This window comes from Prionailurus bengalensis, chromosome C2 (genome assembly GCF_016509475.1).
Source record: "Prionailurus bengalensis isolate Pbe53 chromosome C2, Fcat_Pben_1.1_paternal_pri, whole genome shotgun sequence".
Taxonomy (NCBI): Eukaryota; Metazoa; Chordata; class Mammalia; order Carnivora; family Felidae; genus Prionailurus; species Prionailurus bengalensis.
In genome coordinates, this window is record NC_057350.1 from 150,614,817 (window position 1) to 150,631,169 (window position 16,353).

The 16,353-nt window shown below is 40.7% G+C and overlaps 1 protein-coding gene across 2 annotated transcripts in view; it reads left to right on the forward strand.

Moving 5' to 3' along the window:
- ULK4 (unc-51 like kinase 4) overlaps positions 1–16,353 on the forward strand; it is a 592,138-nt gene that overhangs the window by 192,293 nt on the left and 383,492 nt on the right. For both annotated transcript variants that reach the window (XM_043595665.1, XM_043595666.1), the window contains 3 exons: positions 7,200–7,333; positions 9,230–9,351; positions 9,501–9,557. In XM_043595665.1, the coding sequence (XP_043451600.1) occupies positions 7,200–7,333; positions 9,230–9,351; positions 9,501–9,557 (313 nt within the window). The remainder of the gene's footprint in view (positions 1–7,199; positions 7,334–9,229; positions 9,352–9,500; positions 9,558–16,353) is intronic.

The following is a 16,353-nucleotide window of genomic DNA, read 5'->3' on the forward strand; positions in this document are numbered from 1 at the left end:
ACACAAAAGCACTATCATAAAGGAAAATGTTGATGTATTGGATCCCCTTAAAATTAGGAACTTCTGTTCATCAAAAGGCATCATTAAGAGAGTAACAAGATAATACAGGAAGGTATTTGTCACACAGATAATCAATGGTGGGCTTTTAATTAGAACATCTAAAGAACTGAAAGCTGATAACTCAGTAGAAAGATGAGCACGAGACTTGAACAGGCAGTTGACAAAGTTCTCTCCAAGCGGCCATTTAACACACAAAAAGATGCATAGCCTTATTAGTCATCAGGAAAATTCCATTTGATTGTGATAACATACCAATGAATACCCACCAGAATGGTGGGTATATGTAATGAAAAAGCCTGATAATGCAGATTTTAGCAAAAATCTAGAGCAATTGGGATTTTTATATCTGCCTGTTGGAATGTAAATTGTCTTAATAATCACTTTGGAAAACCGATCAGCAGCAGTGCCTACTAAACTAAATCTAAGAATGCTTTGTGATCCAGTAATTTCACTGGCAGATACATACCCAACAGAAATGTTTACATGTACCAAGCATAAGGTATGCTTAGCATTATTCATAAATGGAAACAGCCTCAGCATCCATCAATAATGAATACATTGTGGTATACCCATACACTGGGATACTATACAGCACTGAAAAAGAGCATGGATGAATATCACCAAATATAATGTCAAGCAAAACCACATCTGTGGATAAGTGGTAATGTTTGGTCTGGTTACGATCAAGAGTTGAAGGAATGACAACCTGTTCTAGAATTTCTCAATGCATGGATGAATTTTGTTGACTTTGAGTTTCATCCTAAGGTCATCTGTACAGGCATTTTTAATTTTTTTTTTCAACATTTATTTATTTTTGGGACAGAGAGAGACAGAGCATGAACGGGGGAGGGGCAGAGAGAGAGGGAGACACAGAATCAGAAACAGGCTCCAGGCTCTGAGCCATCAGCCCAGAGCCCGATGCGGGGCTCGAACTCACGGACCACGAGATCGTGACCTGGCTGAAGTCGGACACTTAACCGACTGCGCCACCCAGGCCCCCCTGTACAGGCATTTTTAACGTGAACTTTAACATTAATATCTGCAGTATATTTGTCTTGGGCCAGTTTTGCTAAAGGGCATTCTAGTTGTTGGCTGGAGGGCAGGAACCTGGCTGCCAGGATCTTGGGGGCCTGCTGGGAAAGGGGGCTGGAAGCCCCGGTGGGGATTCACTTAGTTTCCCCCTATTTGCACTTTGATGGTGGTTTCTTTCTCCCAGTCTAGAAACATTCTGTTTTACTTTCTCTAGAGAATAAATCTCCAGACTTCAATGTCTGCCTGGGTGCAAGTTCAGTGGCAGTCACCTAGATTCACTGGGAAGAGGAGGTAATCTAGGGATCAGCTGCTTTTTAATCAGATTTTGCCATATATTTGTTCTTTTACCCTTCCTTTTTCACACTTAGTTTTGGAAGTACCTTTTTATTTTTATTTATTTATTTATTTATTTATTTATTTATTTATTTTTCTGTTTTTTTATTTTTTTTTCAATATATGAAATTTATTGTCAAATTGGTTTCCATACAACACCCAGTGCTCATCCCAAAAGGTGCCCTCCTCAATACCCATCACCCACCCCCCATCAACCCTCAGTTTGTTCTGAGGAAAAAAAGAGGTTGGAAGTACCTTTTTAGTCCATAGTACCAGGCAAGTGGTTATCTACCTGGAAGAATAATGGATTTGGATTCCTTCCCAATCCATATAATAGTCAATTTCCAATGAATTGAGGACTTCAATGTGAAACACAAAAAGAAGGGGAAAGGAAAGATCTAGACCACATAAATAATGCCTATGAGTCACTAACAAAAGATCAAAAACCGAAAAAAAAACACCCCAAACTGAACCAGGTATTTCACGAAAGAGGAATATGACCAAACAAAAAAAATATGCTTACCGTATTAACAATGGTGAAAATTCAAATGAAGACCACAAGATGTAGATGAGTAAAGATGAAATCTGATACTGGTAGCTACCAATGAGCTTGTAACTTGGAAGGAACTGCTACCTGGTTGTTGGGAATACATTAGGAAGCAGTTGGGCAGTGACGCGATAGTGGAATGTTTGTGGTTCCACTCTTATGTGTGTACCTCAGCAGCTCTTGGACCTGTACCTTGGGAGACCAACGCAGCAGCATTCACAGCAGTTTCAAAGCAATATACGTCTAGCAAGCTAATATTTATTCAACACTTATTTCATGTCAGGAACTGTGCTCATGAGTTGAAAGATATGGTGAGCAAAATCAGACATAGTTTTTGCTCTTAGGTACTCTTAAATTTCCTGAATGACAAATATTATCAGATAATCAGAAGACATGACTAGACCCTTTTCCAGAGAAGACATCCAGATGGCCAACAGACACATGAAAAGATGCTCAATGTCACTCATCATCAGGGAAATACAAATGAAAACCATATTGAGATACCACCTCATGCTTGTCAGAGTGGCCAAAATGAACAACTCAGGAAACAACAGATGCTGGCAAGGATGTGGAGAAACTGGAATCCTCTTGCGCTGTTGGTAGGAATGCAAACCGGTGCAGCTTCTCTGGAAAACGGTGTGGAGGTTCCTCAAAAAATTAAAAATAGAACTACCGTACGACCCAGTAATAGCACTACTAGGAGTTTATCCAAAGGATACAGGAGTGCTGATTCATAGGGGCACATGCACCCCAATGTTTATAGCAGCCCTTTCAACAATAGCCAAATTATGGAAAGAGCCTGAATGTCCATTGACTGATGAATGGATAAAGAAGATGTGGTTTATATATACAATGGAATACTACATGGCAACGAGAAAGAATGAAATCTTGCCATTTGCAGCAACGTGGATGGAACTGGAGGGTGTAATGCTAAGTGAAGTAAAGCAGTCGGAGAAAAACAGGTATCATATGTTTTCACTCATGGGATGTGGTACTTGAGAAACTTAACAGAAGACCATAGGGGAAGGGAATGGGAAAAAAATAGTTACAAACAGGGAGGGAAGCAAAAACCATAAGAGACTCTTTAAATACAGAGAACAAACTGAGGGTGGATGCGGGGTGGGGGGGTGGTGGTGCGGGAAAGAGGGGAAAATGGGTGATGGGCATTGAGGAGGACATTTGTTGGGATGAGCACTGGGTATCATATGTAAGTGATGAATCATGGGAATCTACTCCCCAAAACCAAGAGCAGACTGTATACACTATGTTGGCCAACTTGACAATAAATAATATTAAAAGAAAAAGGATAATAAAAAATAGATTATAAAATTGCTCTTGGGTAAGGGCTTTAATGTATTCTGTTCTATGAGACTGTATCATTGAGAGGTTGAATTTAAGAAGGTCATCACTACAGTGAATGATGAAATATGTGTAGGAGTTGACTGGCAAGGAATGAAGAGAAGCGTCCTGTAGTTAGAGACGTGATATCTTGTTGCTAGGGAAGGGGGGTGGGAAGTTTAACTGGAGGGGAAGATGGCAAGCCAAAGTAGGAGGTGTAGTTGGGGGCCAGACTCTGGAGGCCTTGAAGGTCTTGATAGGGAGTTTTAAGAACTTACATGTTAAGGACATTGAGATTCCAATGAAGGCTTTTAAGCACAGGGACAACTCGATGGACAAGATCCACATAGATACAGGGTGTGTAAGGGTTAGAATGACAAGAGTAGGACGTACACTAGCTTGGAGGCTGTTGTAGTTGAGAAGGGAGTATGGAAGCTTGCACTTCATTTGGGGAGCATTTAATGATTGACTTCGTGTGAGAAGTAGGAGAAAGGAGGTGATGTGTAAGGATGAGTTTAAGGTTTCTGGGTTGTTTGATAGCATTGGGAGTGATATTGTATAATGGGATATTATACTCTGAAAGACAACCATGTTTGTTGGGATAATTGTGTTTTGCTGGGATATGTAGATTTTGAAGTACCTTTGAGACAGACAAAAGTAGATGTCGAGTCAGCAGTGGAATATATAGATCTGTAGCTTAGAGACCAGATTTGGGCTGCAGATACATAATTGGGAAACATCTGTGTACATAGTGGGAAATCAAATCATTGGTGGAGATGAGATGGCATGGGTCAAATGGTAGGAAGAAAAGAGCAGTGGTCCTAGAACTGAGTCTTGATAAACTTGAGTATTTAGGACAAAAGCCACAGAGAGGGACCAACTAAAGAAGCTGAAGAAGAAAACTAGAAATGTATGGTGTCATACAGAGGAGTAAGAGGCATGGCAACAGTATTGAATGTTGCTGACCGGTACCTGCTGGATTCGATGTCATGGAGGTTGTCAGTGGCCTTGAAGTGAGTGGTAGGTAGGAGTCAGACTGGGGTGGGTTGAGGAGCAAGTAGGAGGAACTGTGGAGGGTGCTAGGTATAGATTTCTCTTTCAAGACTTGTTTGTTTCCTTCTTTCTTTCTTTCTTTCTTTCTTTCTTTCTTTCTTTCTTTCTTTCTTTCCTTTCTTTCCTTTCTTTTCTTTCTTTCTTTCTTTCTTTCTTTCTTTCTTTCTTTCTTTCTTTCTTTCTTTCTTTCTTTTCTTTCCTTCTTTCTTTCTTTCTTTCTTTGTTTTCTTTCTTTCTTTTCTTTTCTTTCTTTCTTTCTTTCTTTCTTTCTTTCTTTGTTTTCTTTCTTTCTTTCTTTTCTTTCCTTCCTTTCTTTCTTTTCTTTCTTTCTTTCTTTCTTTCTTTCTTTCTTTCTTTCTTTCTTTCTTTCTTTCTTTCTTTCTTTCTTTCTTTCTTTCTTTCTTTCTTTCCTTTCTTTCCTTTCTTTCGCATGTGTGCACAGATGTGAGGGGCCGAGGGAGAGGACGAGAGACTTAAGCAGGCTCCAAGCCCAGCACAGAACCCGAGGTGAAATCAAGAGCTGTATACCTAACTGACTGAGCCACCCAGGCACCCCTCTTTTAAGAGGTTTGATGAGATGGGAAGGAGACAATGAGGAATTTGCTAGAAGAACACGAACAGTGTTTTGTTAAGTGGGAGAGAGTAAATATATAAAAGGGAAAATGAGTAATTGTCAGTTATAAGGTTCTGAGAAGGTGGAAGGGAAGGAGTTACTGGTCCACCGCTGTGACGGAAGGAAATGTGTCGAGGGCGGGATACATAACAGGTGCGCATGTTGAGAACTTGGAAGGAGAGTTCCTTCATGATGCTTTCTGTTTGCTCTCATGAGAGGGTGGGCACTTGGGGGTTTGAAGAGAAGAAACTTTTGAAAACAGACTGGGAATACATTGACCGATGAAATACAGTCAGATTTTGGTACTGCTCTGGGCCGTTCATTCTTGGTGTCACGCGTTTATGGTGGTGTTGAGTTTTAGCAGCCTTCTCTGCAGGCATCCAGAAAGCAAATCATTGGATTCATGCAGACATCCTTTGGCTAGATGGGTGCAAAGAGAAGAAAAGGGGCAAGGGTTTAATGAAATGGTAGATGATGGGAGATAATAAAGCAGGAAGTAAGAGAAGAAAAGGCCGATGGATCGGGAGAAGATGTCATGGAGTCAATTAAGAGAAGTTTCCCCGAAGTCGAGGAACTATCACAGTGGAAGAACACGCAAGGAGGATCAAGAGCAGATAATGGTTAGAGGGTGTGTTTGAAGTACTCCTCTTGGAGGAGACGCTATACCCTTTCACTTTGGAAAAGCTGTTCGACAGATGGTGAGGCTGGGCAGGGAGGTGTCTGTCAGGCAACCCATCTCGGAAAGCAGAAAAGGAAGATGAGTTTCTGTGTGTCTAGTATTTTCAGGTCCTGCTTCCTAGATTGGGCTGAGGGAGTAGCGCCGACTAATCAAGAAGTTCTTGGAGTTGCCGCTCTCGTCTTGGAAGCACCTGGCCCCAGTGATAACGTGTTGTGCTGCCTATCGCTGGGAGCTCCTGGCTGGCTGACGGGCTGCCCCAAGTCATCGTGTCACATGTCGTGAAACTCTTAGCTTCCACTTCACCTCTCGTTTCTGTGGTTTACTCATCATCGAGCAGTTATGTGCTCTGAATTCTTTAAGTAGTATTGATACATTTTTGCTGACTTAACAGTATTTTTCCTTCATTTTGACTAATGCCATCTATTTGTTAGAGTGTGGCCGGCACTGTAATCAGTGACTCGAGCGGAGGATACGAACTGGTGGATGGAAATAAACTTGTGATTTGGTGCCGCTCCAGATAATAGCAGAAAGACAAAAGCATGACTAAATCTACAAAGAGGGTCACGTAAATGCTAAGCGTTAAGATATCAGTATACTTTTAAGCGTTTTGTGCAAAACCACTTCTTCCCAGTTGACGGTAGGAGTTGGTAGGAAGTTTTCTCTGGGAAGTAGAGGTTGGGTGAAAGGGTAGGGACGGCGGAGCTGGGAAGAGGGATGTTGGCATCGGGAGATGTAAAGAAGCTTTCATATGATGCAGCCTGTGAACTCGCCGCCCTTTTGAGAGTTGAGGAGAATGGGCACTTGGGAAGGTGCCTGGTGGGTCCAGCAAACGGGATGAAACATGAGCCTATAAGTTTCTAACCACACCCTCAATATCTAGAGTGATGGCCCAATATGTTCCGTGGGTCTGGGCTAGGCACAGTTGGTCAGAGATTGACGTCTACTGAATGCCAGTGGGTTGTAGAAGTCTCGTTTTAGATATCCTAAAACTAGGGGACAAAGGGACATGTGAAAGCCAGATGTTTAGATGTAGTGTCTGTTCTCTGTATCACCCAGTGTTGAGATGAAAATCTTTCTTTGGATTCATGTACATAATTTAGTGAAGGAGCTGGAATTCATGTGACTTGCCTGAGGTCCCAAGCAAGTTTAGTACTAATGACCAACACGAGCGCGGACAACTTGTGGTTTAACTTTGAACCTTTGAAACTCCAAGAGCGTTCTTCTGCCCAGACGCCTTTTTCTGCCTTTCATCCGTCATCTGGAGAATGCGGTTTCTTTCTCGTGGGCCAAGGCTAAATGAAATGAGGGCGTTGTTTGGTAATACCTTGGCAGATATATTCAGAGTTGCCTTGTTTTCTTTCCTCATAAACGTGTAGATTTTTCTAAGGCAAAAAACAGACGGTGCCTGACAAATTGCTAAAATCTAAATGTCAGCATGACGGGGACTGTGCCCCCTGGAAACATTTGCCTTGGCGACGTTTTCAGACGGATGCTATCAACTGTTTTATCATGAGAGGTAATCTTTTGCACTTTCCTGTACGTAGACTGGTGATGTACATCGAGAGAGACAGCAGAAAGACCACTCCAGGCAAGGACCTGCAAAGCAGCAATGAACACCTGTCCAAGTGCCTGGACCTTCTCATCCGTCACATTGTGCACGAGCTGCCGCGGATCCTGGGTAAATTCTCCTCAGGCCCCTTGACGCTTCCCTTCCTGCGCTTGGGCTTTTAGGCCTCGCCCCTTTTTTCTTCTGGTTTCTCACTTAACACAGGAAAGCGCCGTGACACCGTTTCTTGAATGTGTAGTTTCAAGATTTGAACTCAGGATGTGCTTTATCTGTTTTTACAATTATTTTACATCAGCGGCATGACTGAGGCAACGAGCAGGCTAAAGGTTACGTTGCGGTGTCATCTGTGGTAAACTGGCAATTTTAGAAAATAAACACGAGAAAAAGATTGTCAGAGCTTAAAATTGGGTTTGGGCCTTTTGTTTTAGGTGACTTTCTCAAGATTTCCTTCTGCCTAATTCTGAAGAAAAGATTTTTTTTTCTTTCGGGTTACAGCCACACATTTATTTACCCTTAAGAGAATTTAAAAATGCATAAGGATTAGCATTTAATATTAAAGAATTTTGATATTAAAATTCAAAGTTTGAAAATTTCTTCGGTTTGAAAAGCTTTAAATAAAAATATTAATTTGCAAAGGATTTTTTTTTTTTCTGGCTGATCATTATTTCATTGTTATTTGGAGAAATTAAAAGTAATCTAAGGAATGTGTACATTTAGCTTAAATTTCATTCCATGCTTTTCCAGCAGATGTAGCTATAAACCAGAAATGTTTAAAATGTTAAATTTGATCCAGTTCCTTATGGTAAAATATACTCAGAAATTCAGGGTATTAAATCAGAATAATGAAAATACCTTTATGGCTGATTAATGGTATCTTTTTGCTCCTTACTAATACTTTGAGAGATTTTTTTGGTTGTTAATGACTGAAAATAGAACATTTCAAATATTTTTTGGATTATAACCTTTTTTTTTTATTAAAAAAAATTTTTTTTTTCAACGTTTATTTATTTTTTTTGGGACAGAGAGAGACAGAGCATGAACGGGGGAGGGGCAGAGAGAGAGGGAGACACAGAATCGGAAACAGGCTCTAGGCTCTGAGCCGTCAGCCCAGAGCCCGACACGGGGCTCGAACTCACGGACCGCGAGATCGTGACCTGGCCGAAGTCGGATGCTTAACCGACTGCGCCACCCAGGCGCCCCTGGATTATAACCTTTTAAAGGTTAACCCGAAGGCTACAGTGTGGTCGATTGGTAGTTGACTTGCTTAGTGCCAGACTCATCCTGTTTTAGGGTGTGATGCTAAGATTCAGATGTCCACAGTGTAAGTTTTATTATTGGACTTTTCATCCAATGAGAAGTTTTAGGAATTGATCTTTTTTACTTCCATCCTCTTTTATTATTTAAAATTGCAAGCTATAATCTGCTCACTTATAATTAAAAAGATTTTTTTAATGTTTATTTTTTTTGAAAGAGAGAGACACAGCATGAGCAGAGGAGAGGCAGAGAGAGAAGGAGACACAGAATTTGAAGCAGGCTCTAGGCTCTGAGCTGTCAGCACAGAGCTTGACATGGGGCTCCTCACAAACTGTGAGATCATGACCTAAACTGAAGTTGGATGCTCACTCTACTGAGCCACCCATACACCCGTGTTCATATATAATTTTTTAAATACCCTTTCCCTGTTTACAGAAGTAAGAAGTGCTCATGGTTAAAATTTAGAAAAGACAAAAAAAAAAGGGAAGAAAAATCATTATAAAACCAATACTATATAAATTTTACTTAGAATTACTAGATGAAAGATGAAGCTTATATCCATTCTGTCCCCAGAGGCTACAGTTTTCTGTTATAATCTCAATATGTGTGAAGAAAACAGCACAGCCCCTACCCATTTCTTTTATTTAGAGATTAATTACTGTAGTAATCCCATTAGTGTTCCAGCCATGACCAGTGGTCCCTAAGTATTTATGGTCTGTAACCTTCATGAATGATCCCGGATGTGCTTTGCAGGTGACATTCTTAACGCCTTGGCCAATGTTTCTGGTCGTAAACACCCATCAACAGTCCAAGCGAAACAGCTGAAGATGTGTCTCCCCCTGATGCCTATAGTGCTTCACCTCGTAACTTCTCAGGTACTATTTTATTAGGAAAAAAATAATAGAAATGTGACTCCTGTCTAGGTAAGCTGGAGCCTAGAAGTATCAACTCAGCCAAAATATTTTCATTTTTGGTTTCTTAGACGGCTTTCAGGATTTAATCTGTGGAAACTCTCATCACACAGGTGTTTCGACCTCAAGTTGTAACAGAAGAGTTCCTTTTCAGTTATGGAACGATTCTTGTGAGTAACACTGAATTTTTCACGTTCCTAATAAAAATGTGGCTGTCTCTCCTGTTTGTGGAATTTGGTGTCAGAATGAAGTAATTTTAAAATCCTTGTGGTATTTATTTGTCTCTAGGGAAGTGACCTTTTTATATTTTTATCTGTTGACTGTAATAAAATTTGACATTTGGAGAAAAATACATTCTCTCTTGATAATGTATTTTGTTCAGATAGCGCCCAAGCAGGGTAAATATGTCTATAGAAAACACTTCAATAGATTTTAGTATTAAACGTCATGAAGAAATTTAACCTGGCAAGAATGGAATGCTGGGAATGTATTATCATCATGATTTACTTATGTTGTCCAGTTATGCACAGTATCTCTTTTGAGGATGGCATTTCTCCAAGTTAAGCTCAACTTCACTTTTTCTTTAATTTTGGTGAGAAGGGTAGCAATGAAAAATCATTGTCCTATCTTTTATTTCAGTTTTTGCCCACAAAAAGTAGTCTTTCTGTTCAGTTATGGCTCATGAGTGATGTTATTTTTTTTCCTAGCCTGGAATACAGTATATGTCATTGACAAAATGGGGAGCTACACGAAGAGAAAGCTGACGTTTGTCACACGGTATCTCCAGTCTTATTTGATGGTTAATAACAAACACTTGAGATTTTCAAAATGCCATTGAGGTTTCTAGTTAAGATGAAGCGAACATCTCCACTTTATTGTGGGTTTGGAATTAAAAAACAAAAAGGATTGTCATCCCCAAATGAGACTGTAGTTTTCTAGAAGGTTCACCGTAAAGTGTGAAGTTTTGAAGTACAAATGTTGAGTGGAGGTCACTGATTTTTTAAGAGGTGTGTTCAGGGGAGGCGGTAGGGTCCTTTTGTCCCCAATTTCAAGCCTTTATCATCCTAAGTGCGTTGAATCCTAATTTCTGTAAAGTACAGAATTGTGGTTGTACAGTCATGGGTTTGCAAATTATTAGAATTTCACTTACCACCTTCTTCTATGTTTGCTTTTAATTTCTTTTAATTTGCTTTTTAGTCTGTTTTTAAGTACTGTATAGGTGTCCTTTTGGCACGACTATACTTCTGTAACTCACTGCACCGACACATGGATGCCTGGCAACGGTGATTTTGCCCCTGCAGCCATCTTGGAACCTTGTGGCACAGTGTTTATTTGGGATGGGGAGAATTGTCCTTGTCTCTTCTCTTATTTTTGTTCTCCTGTGGAACACTTTTCTCTGCCTACGTTAGCTGAGAACGCTTTAGGTTTTCAAGGAACAAGCAAATGTGTCCAACTAAAAGTCTTCATGGACATTCAGGAACGGTGTGTGTGTATTTTTGAGAGAACGCATCTGCTCTGTGTAATGCTATCTATGCTCCATACAAGGGAGGAGGCCACACCAAGGAGGGATCTCCTCATTTCTCCCAAGAATGGGTGAACTCTGTGCAGGGTGGGAGGTATTCTGTAGGGTTTTCTTAATATAGGCCCTTTTGGGAATAGATAATAGTGTGCCTGGTCGAAAGATAATTAGGATAGTGGAAAATCTTTGGCGGTATTTTTTTTTCCTTGATAATGGCACTTAGGTAGAGCGAGCTTAGGCAAATAAAATGGAAAAGGTCATTTGGCTTTCTTTGGGCTGTTTTCCTAGTTTGAATCATGGCTGGGCCCAGAATCTTTCCATTATTTTTCTCATCGCATTTGTTATTTGGCCTTAGCTGTGTGTTTATTGTTCTTATACTTAGTGTTGATGGCTCTGATGAAAAACTAGTGAAGGGAATGGAGAACCGACTAAAATGAAGGACCCAAATTGAGTTATAGACAGAGTTCTTGTGCATGTTATTTTGCACTGTGGAGAGTAGGTGGTTGCTTCTGTGAATTGATTCATAATCTGTCCAGAAGATGCCAAAGGTATGACAGAGGTGACAGCGCCCTGCTGATGCCACCAGGCAAAGGGAACTTACCCGACATCCTACAGCTCCTTGGAAATTCACAGTGCAGATTAGCATATTAAAACCTCTTGGGTTTTGTGCTTTGAAATAATTCTTTTAATTTTTGCTCAGGTAGCGGTTTCCTGGTTATTTGAGAGTTTGTTTGTTTGGTTTGTGGGGAGCAAAGGGGGCTGCACAGCTCTAAGTGTCCTGTAGAGCGGTCCACAGCATGGCTTTGTGAAACTGTCCACAGCACAGTGCATCTTCTGTCCTGGTGGCCTGAGGGAGCAGTTCATTCATGTGTATGTGTTTAGGACTGTGTTTTGAAAGCCTTATTGTTCCATATGGAGATAAGTATTTTTAGTATTTTTCAAAATGCATCTGGGAGAGTAGCTTGATCTGCCTTAATCTGAGGTATCAAGTGTGGTTCGTCTTTAGTAATTGTGCCCAGTGGCAGTGGCTTGGCACCCAGAACTTTCTGGGCTTCCCCTGAAGCAGCTGTCTAGGAGCTGCAGGCCTGCCGTCCGTGGGTGTGGAGACGGCAGTCAGGCTGGGGTGATGGTCACTCGTTAGGAGGGTCCCGCCGGGTGGAGGGAGCGGTGGGACTGTACCTCGTGTTAGCTTCAGTTTCATGCTGGCACCAGGCATCGTTTGCCTATTTGACTCATAGACATCTTTTTTTTTTTTTTTTTATTTTTTGGTAAAAAAAAAAAAATTCAGGATACTTCTTATACACAGACACGTGAGTATAGGAATTAACGTTTTGTAAACATTTTTTCCCAACGATAATGAAGTTTTGGTCGTTTTATGTTTTAAAGAGGGAAATATTTGGAAACAATTTAGCAGGGCACCTTTAAAACCATTATTAAGCTTTCAAAGGGTCCAGGCAAAAGCTGATAATTGCTATTTTCCCTTCTTATTAACAGAAACAGTGTGTCATCATACCCGCCTCCCTCTCTAGTTAAAAAAAAAAAAAAGTAGGGACAGTGTGAGCAGTAAAACATCTGGGGAAGCGCTATGGGGAAATCCTGTGGTGAATACCATCGCTCTTTTGGGCCTCTATTGAATTGGGCTGGGAATTAGGAAGTAGTGAGATTAAGGAAATACGCTCGGGAACTCATGATGTATGTTAACCTAATGTTCACTGTGTTTCTTGTGTCCTTTTGAAAACGCTGGTGATTAACGAGCTGACGAAGAGGATTTTCTCGTATTTTTTTTTCTTACGTTCTGGCCTTGTTAGTTTTTAAAAGTGCAGTGGTTGCGTGGCGGTTATAATTTCCTACAAAAAAAGCCATCACAATTCTAATTTTCAAGCACAAGAAGTGATAAAATTATTCTGGTAGATTTTAATACAAAAATATAATCATAACCTCCATTATTAAGAGATCTTCACTTATCCTGGGCGTTGAGATAATTGTTTAAGAAAAGACATGCTTCCTGTCTTTTGCAGAGTTTTGTTTTAAGTGAATATTGTTTTGTTGGTAGGTATTGACTTCAGCTGCAGTGGGTAGAGCAGAGAGAGTGTGCTCTTACATTTTTCAAAATATGATAAATGTGTTTATTCTCTGCCACACAAATGTTATTCTGAGTCTCCCTCCTCCCTTTTATGAACCGTGGATTAATTCACATACATAGTTTGCTACAGGAGCTCATTTCCAGCTTCTCTGAGGTACTGACTAATATTGCAGAGCGCTGGCCTGCCCTTGAGGTGCAGCTTTCCTCTCCGGAGGGGGTCATTTTCTGCCCCCCACTCCTCCCCGCAGTGAGCCTGACTGTGGGGTAGGCATCCATGCTTTTTGCTCCTCTGCTAAAACTCCCAGCTTTGAAGCTGGCACCCTCAGGAGATGGCCTGTGTTACGCCCTGTGCTGTGTTCCTACAGATTCCTGGGTCATTGCTGCTCGTTCCTCGGAATCTTCTAGCGTGGAGCTCACTGTCAGTTTCTCCATGCTGTGCCTGTCCACGTTCTTGGGAAACCAGACATCCCTTCGGACCATCCTTCCAACACCTCAGCCTCTCTGCCCCCTCTTTCCTCGTGAACTTATCTTCCTCCTCTCAGCTGCCAGCATCCATGACCTCATTTCCAGTGTCACACTGGCTGGCCACCACCCCTGATTTTCAGCCCCCTTCCTCTGTTCCCCATCTCCAGCAGCCTTTCGGTTAAACTGAGGCTTAATTTCATCTTAGCCCTTTCCGCTCACTGTCCTGCCCTCCCGAGGGCCAATGACTTCACTTTGCTCTTCACTCAGCTCCCAGTCCCTTGTTCAGTCCCCGTTACTGCCTTATGCAAACCTGTAACGCCCTTTGCTTTCTTCTTCCAGTACCCTCCTCTGGCCGACCTTGATTCTGGTCCCAGTTAATTCTCCACCTCCGGCTTTGAGTGTCTAGATACGGCTAGAGAAAAACAACAAAATAACTGGTCTCATTTTATTTTATTTTTATTTATTTTTTTATAACTAGTCTCACTTTATTTATTTATTTTTTTAATTTTTTTAATGTTTATTTATTTTTGAAACAGAGAGACAGAGCATGAACGGGGGAGGGTCAGAGAGAGGGAGACACAGAATCTGAAACAGGCTCCGGGCTCTGAGCTGTCAGCACAGAGCCCGACGCGGGGCTCGAACTCACGGACCGCGAGATCATGACCTGAGCCGAAGTCGGCCGCTTAACCGACTGAGCCACCCAGGCGCCCCTAACTAGTCTCACTTTAAATTCATGATGGCTCATCTCAGGTGAGCCCTCTCTGCAGACTAGTGCTCCTGGTTTCTTTTCCTAATTTATATGCCTTCATGCTTACTAGAAAAAGAAATATATCAAAAGACATCAACGTTGGTAAATCAATGAAACATTCAGTAGGGATTTTTTTTTTTAATTAAACAGGGGAACAAAGTAAGTTGAAGGAAGCCCATAATTCCACTATCGAGATGACCCTCCTTGACATTAGAAAAGAAAAAAAATTAATACACGTAATATGACTAGAAAATTCCAATAGTGTGGAAGGCGGAGAATGAAATGTGAAAGCACACACACCTCCCAGGCCGGCATCTGTCTTCCTAAAGGAAACCTCTGCTTGTGGGTCCCTGTGATTTCTTCCTTGGAAACTTTTGTCTTCATCTGTGTTTGTGCATTATCTATATTTTAAAATATATGTACAGGAAAGATCAGAGTACAAACACTGCGTGGGGCTTTCTTTCTTTACTTAGTAATCCATAAACCTCTAAATAGATTTATGTAAGTCGAAAGACCTCTTTCTCTGAATATTTTATTCAACGTCAATTCCGTATTTACTCAGCAAAAGTTATGTGCCCCTTTTGGAACTTTGTGAAATTATTTCAACCAAATTATCATGACAAGCTACTTTTTTTTTTATTATTATGTATTATGTTATTTTTTTGTGGTCTTTTTTTTGTAATCATAGATTGAAAAAACCAATTTCAAGTGTCTTATATGTTTAGCTTTTAAACAGCATATGTCTTTTAAGATTTTCTCTTAAAGGCAGTTTGTGCTTATTTAAATTATAAAATATATGCTTATTAAAGAATATGTAGAAAATTACAGTGAGATTTGAAGGAAAAAAATCACCATAACTCCACCACTCTGAGAGACCACCATTGTTAACATATTGTTGTTTACTCAAGAGTGTTTTCAATTTGCATATATGCACTTGTGTGTAGGAAACCGTCTAACATACATATGAGTTACACTGTATGTGGTTGAGACGATGCTGTGTATTTGTATTCTGTCTTGTTTCTATTTAACTTTGACTCATAAGTATTTTCCTACAGCTTTAAAAATTTCTTTTTCCCCCACAATTATTGGCTGTATGCTATCCCATTTGTATAAACTGTATACAGTTTTCTGCCATTTCAGTGAAGTTCAAAAATACCCAAACAAGCAGTACACTATTTAGGGACACATGTATATCTAGTAAAACTATGAAAAAATGCCAAGGAAATGATAAATTCATGACAGTCATTATCTCCAACAATGAATGAATGAGGTGTGGGAAGCTCATGCAGAGAATTGGGAATATTTTAGTTCCTAACTCAAATATATGTGTAAGGATTTTATTTATTCTTGATAACCCCCAAACCTACACATATGTTCTTATGTATATGTTATATATAGTCATTTCTATTTACCAAATATTTTAAGAAGAACCATTGGATCATCGTAGCTTCATTTTCCCTCCAGACTAATTGCTTATGTTTTTTATTCCAAGGTAATCTTATATTTTGTTTGCTACTTGTTATTACATATAAAATACCATATATGTATTATTTTTTGAGCCAGGGGACAGAACTAAGTTGCAGGGCTTCCGCACGTCACTAGTATGGTTGCATTGCCTGTTTATATTGTTTTGCTTATTAAATTAATTTTTTTTAATGTTTATTGACATTGAGAGAGAGAGAGAGAGAGCACACAAGTAGGGGTGGGGCAGGGCAGAGAGAGGGGAAGACACAGAATCAGAAGCACAGAGCTGTCCGCACAGAGCCTGATGCGGGGCTCAAACTCACGAACCACGAGATCATGACCTGAGCCGAAGTGGGACACTCTACCGACTGAGCCACCCAGGCGCCCTTCTACTGTTTTGTTTAGATCATGTTCACGGAGTAACTCTTCTGTGTGGAGCGTTCAGCTGGGGACTGGAAAACTCACCCAGGGAGCTCACAGCCAAGCTGCTCAGGCCTGCCTCCAGAACATTATTGGGAGTCATTCTGCAGGGAGGCACAGGGTTGGGGTTTAGATAGAATATATATGAGGGACCAACAACGCTAGTTAACCGTGAAGGCAAGCCTTGAACTGCTACATCTCGATGCAGTTTGCACACAGGGTAGCTAAGGCTCGACCTTCCTTGGAGAGGACTGTTTCACCTGATTA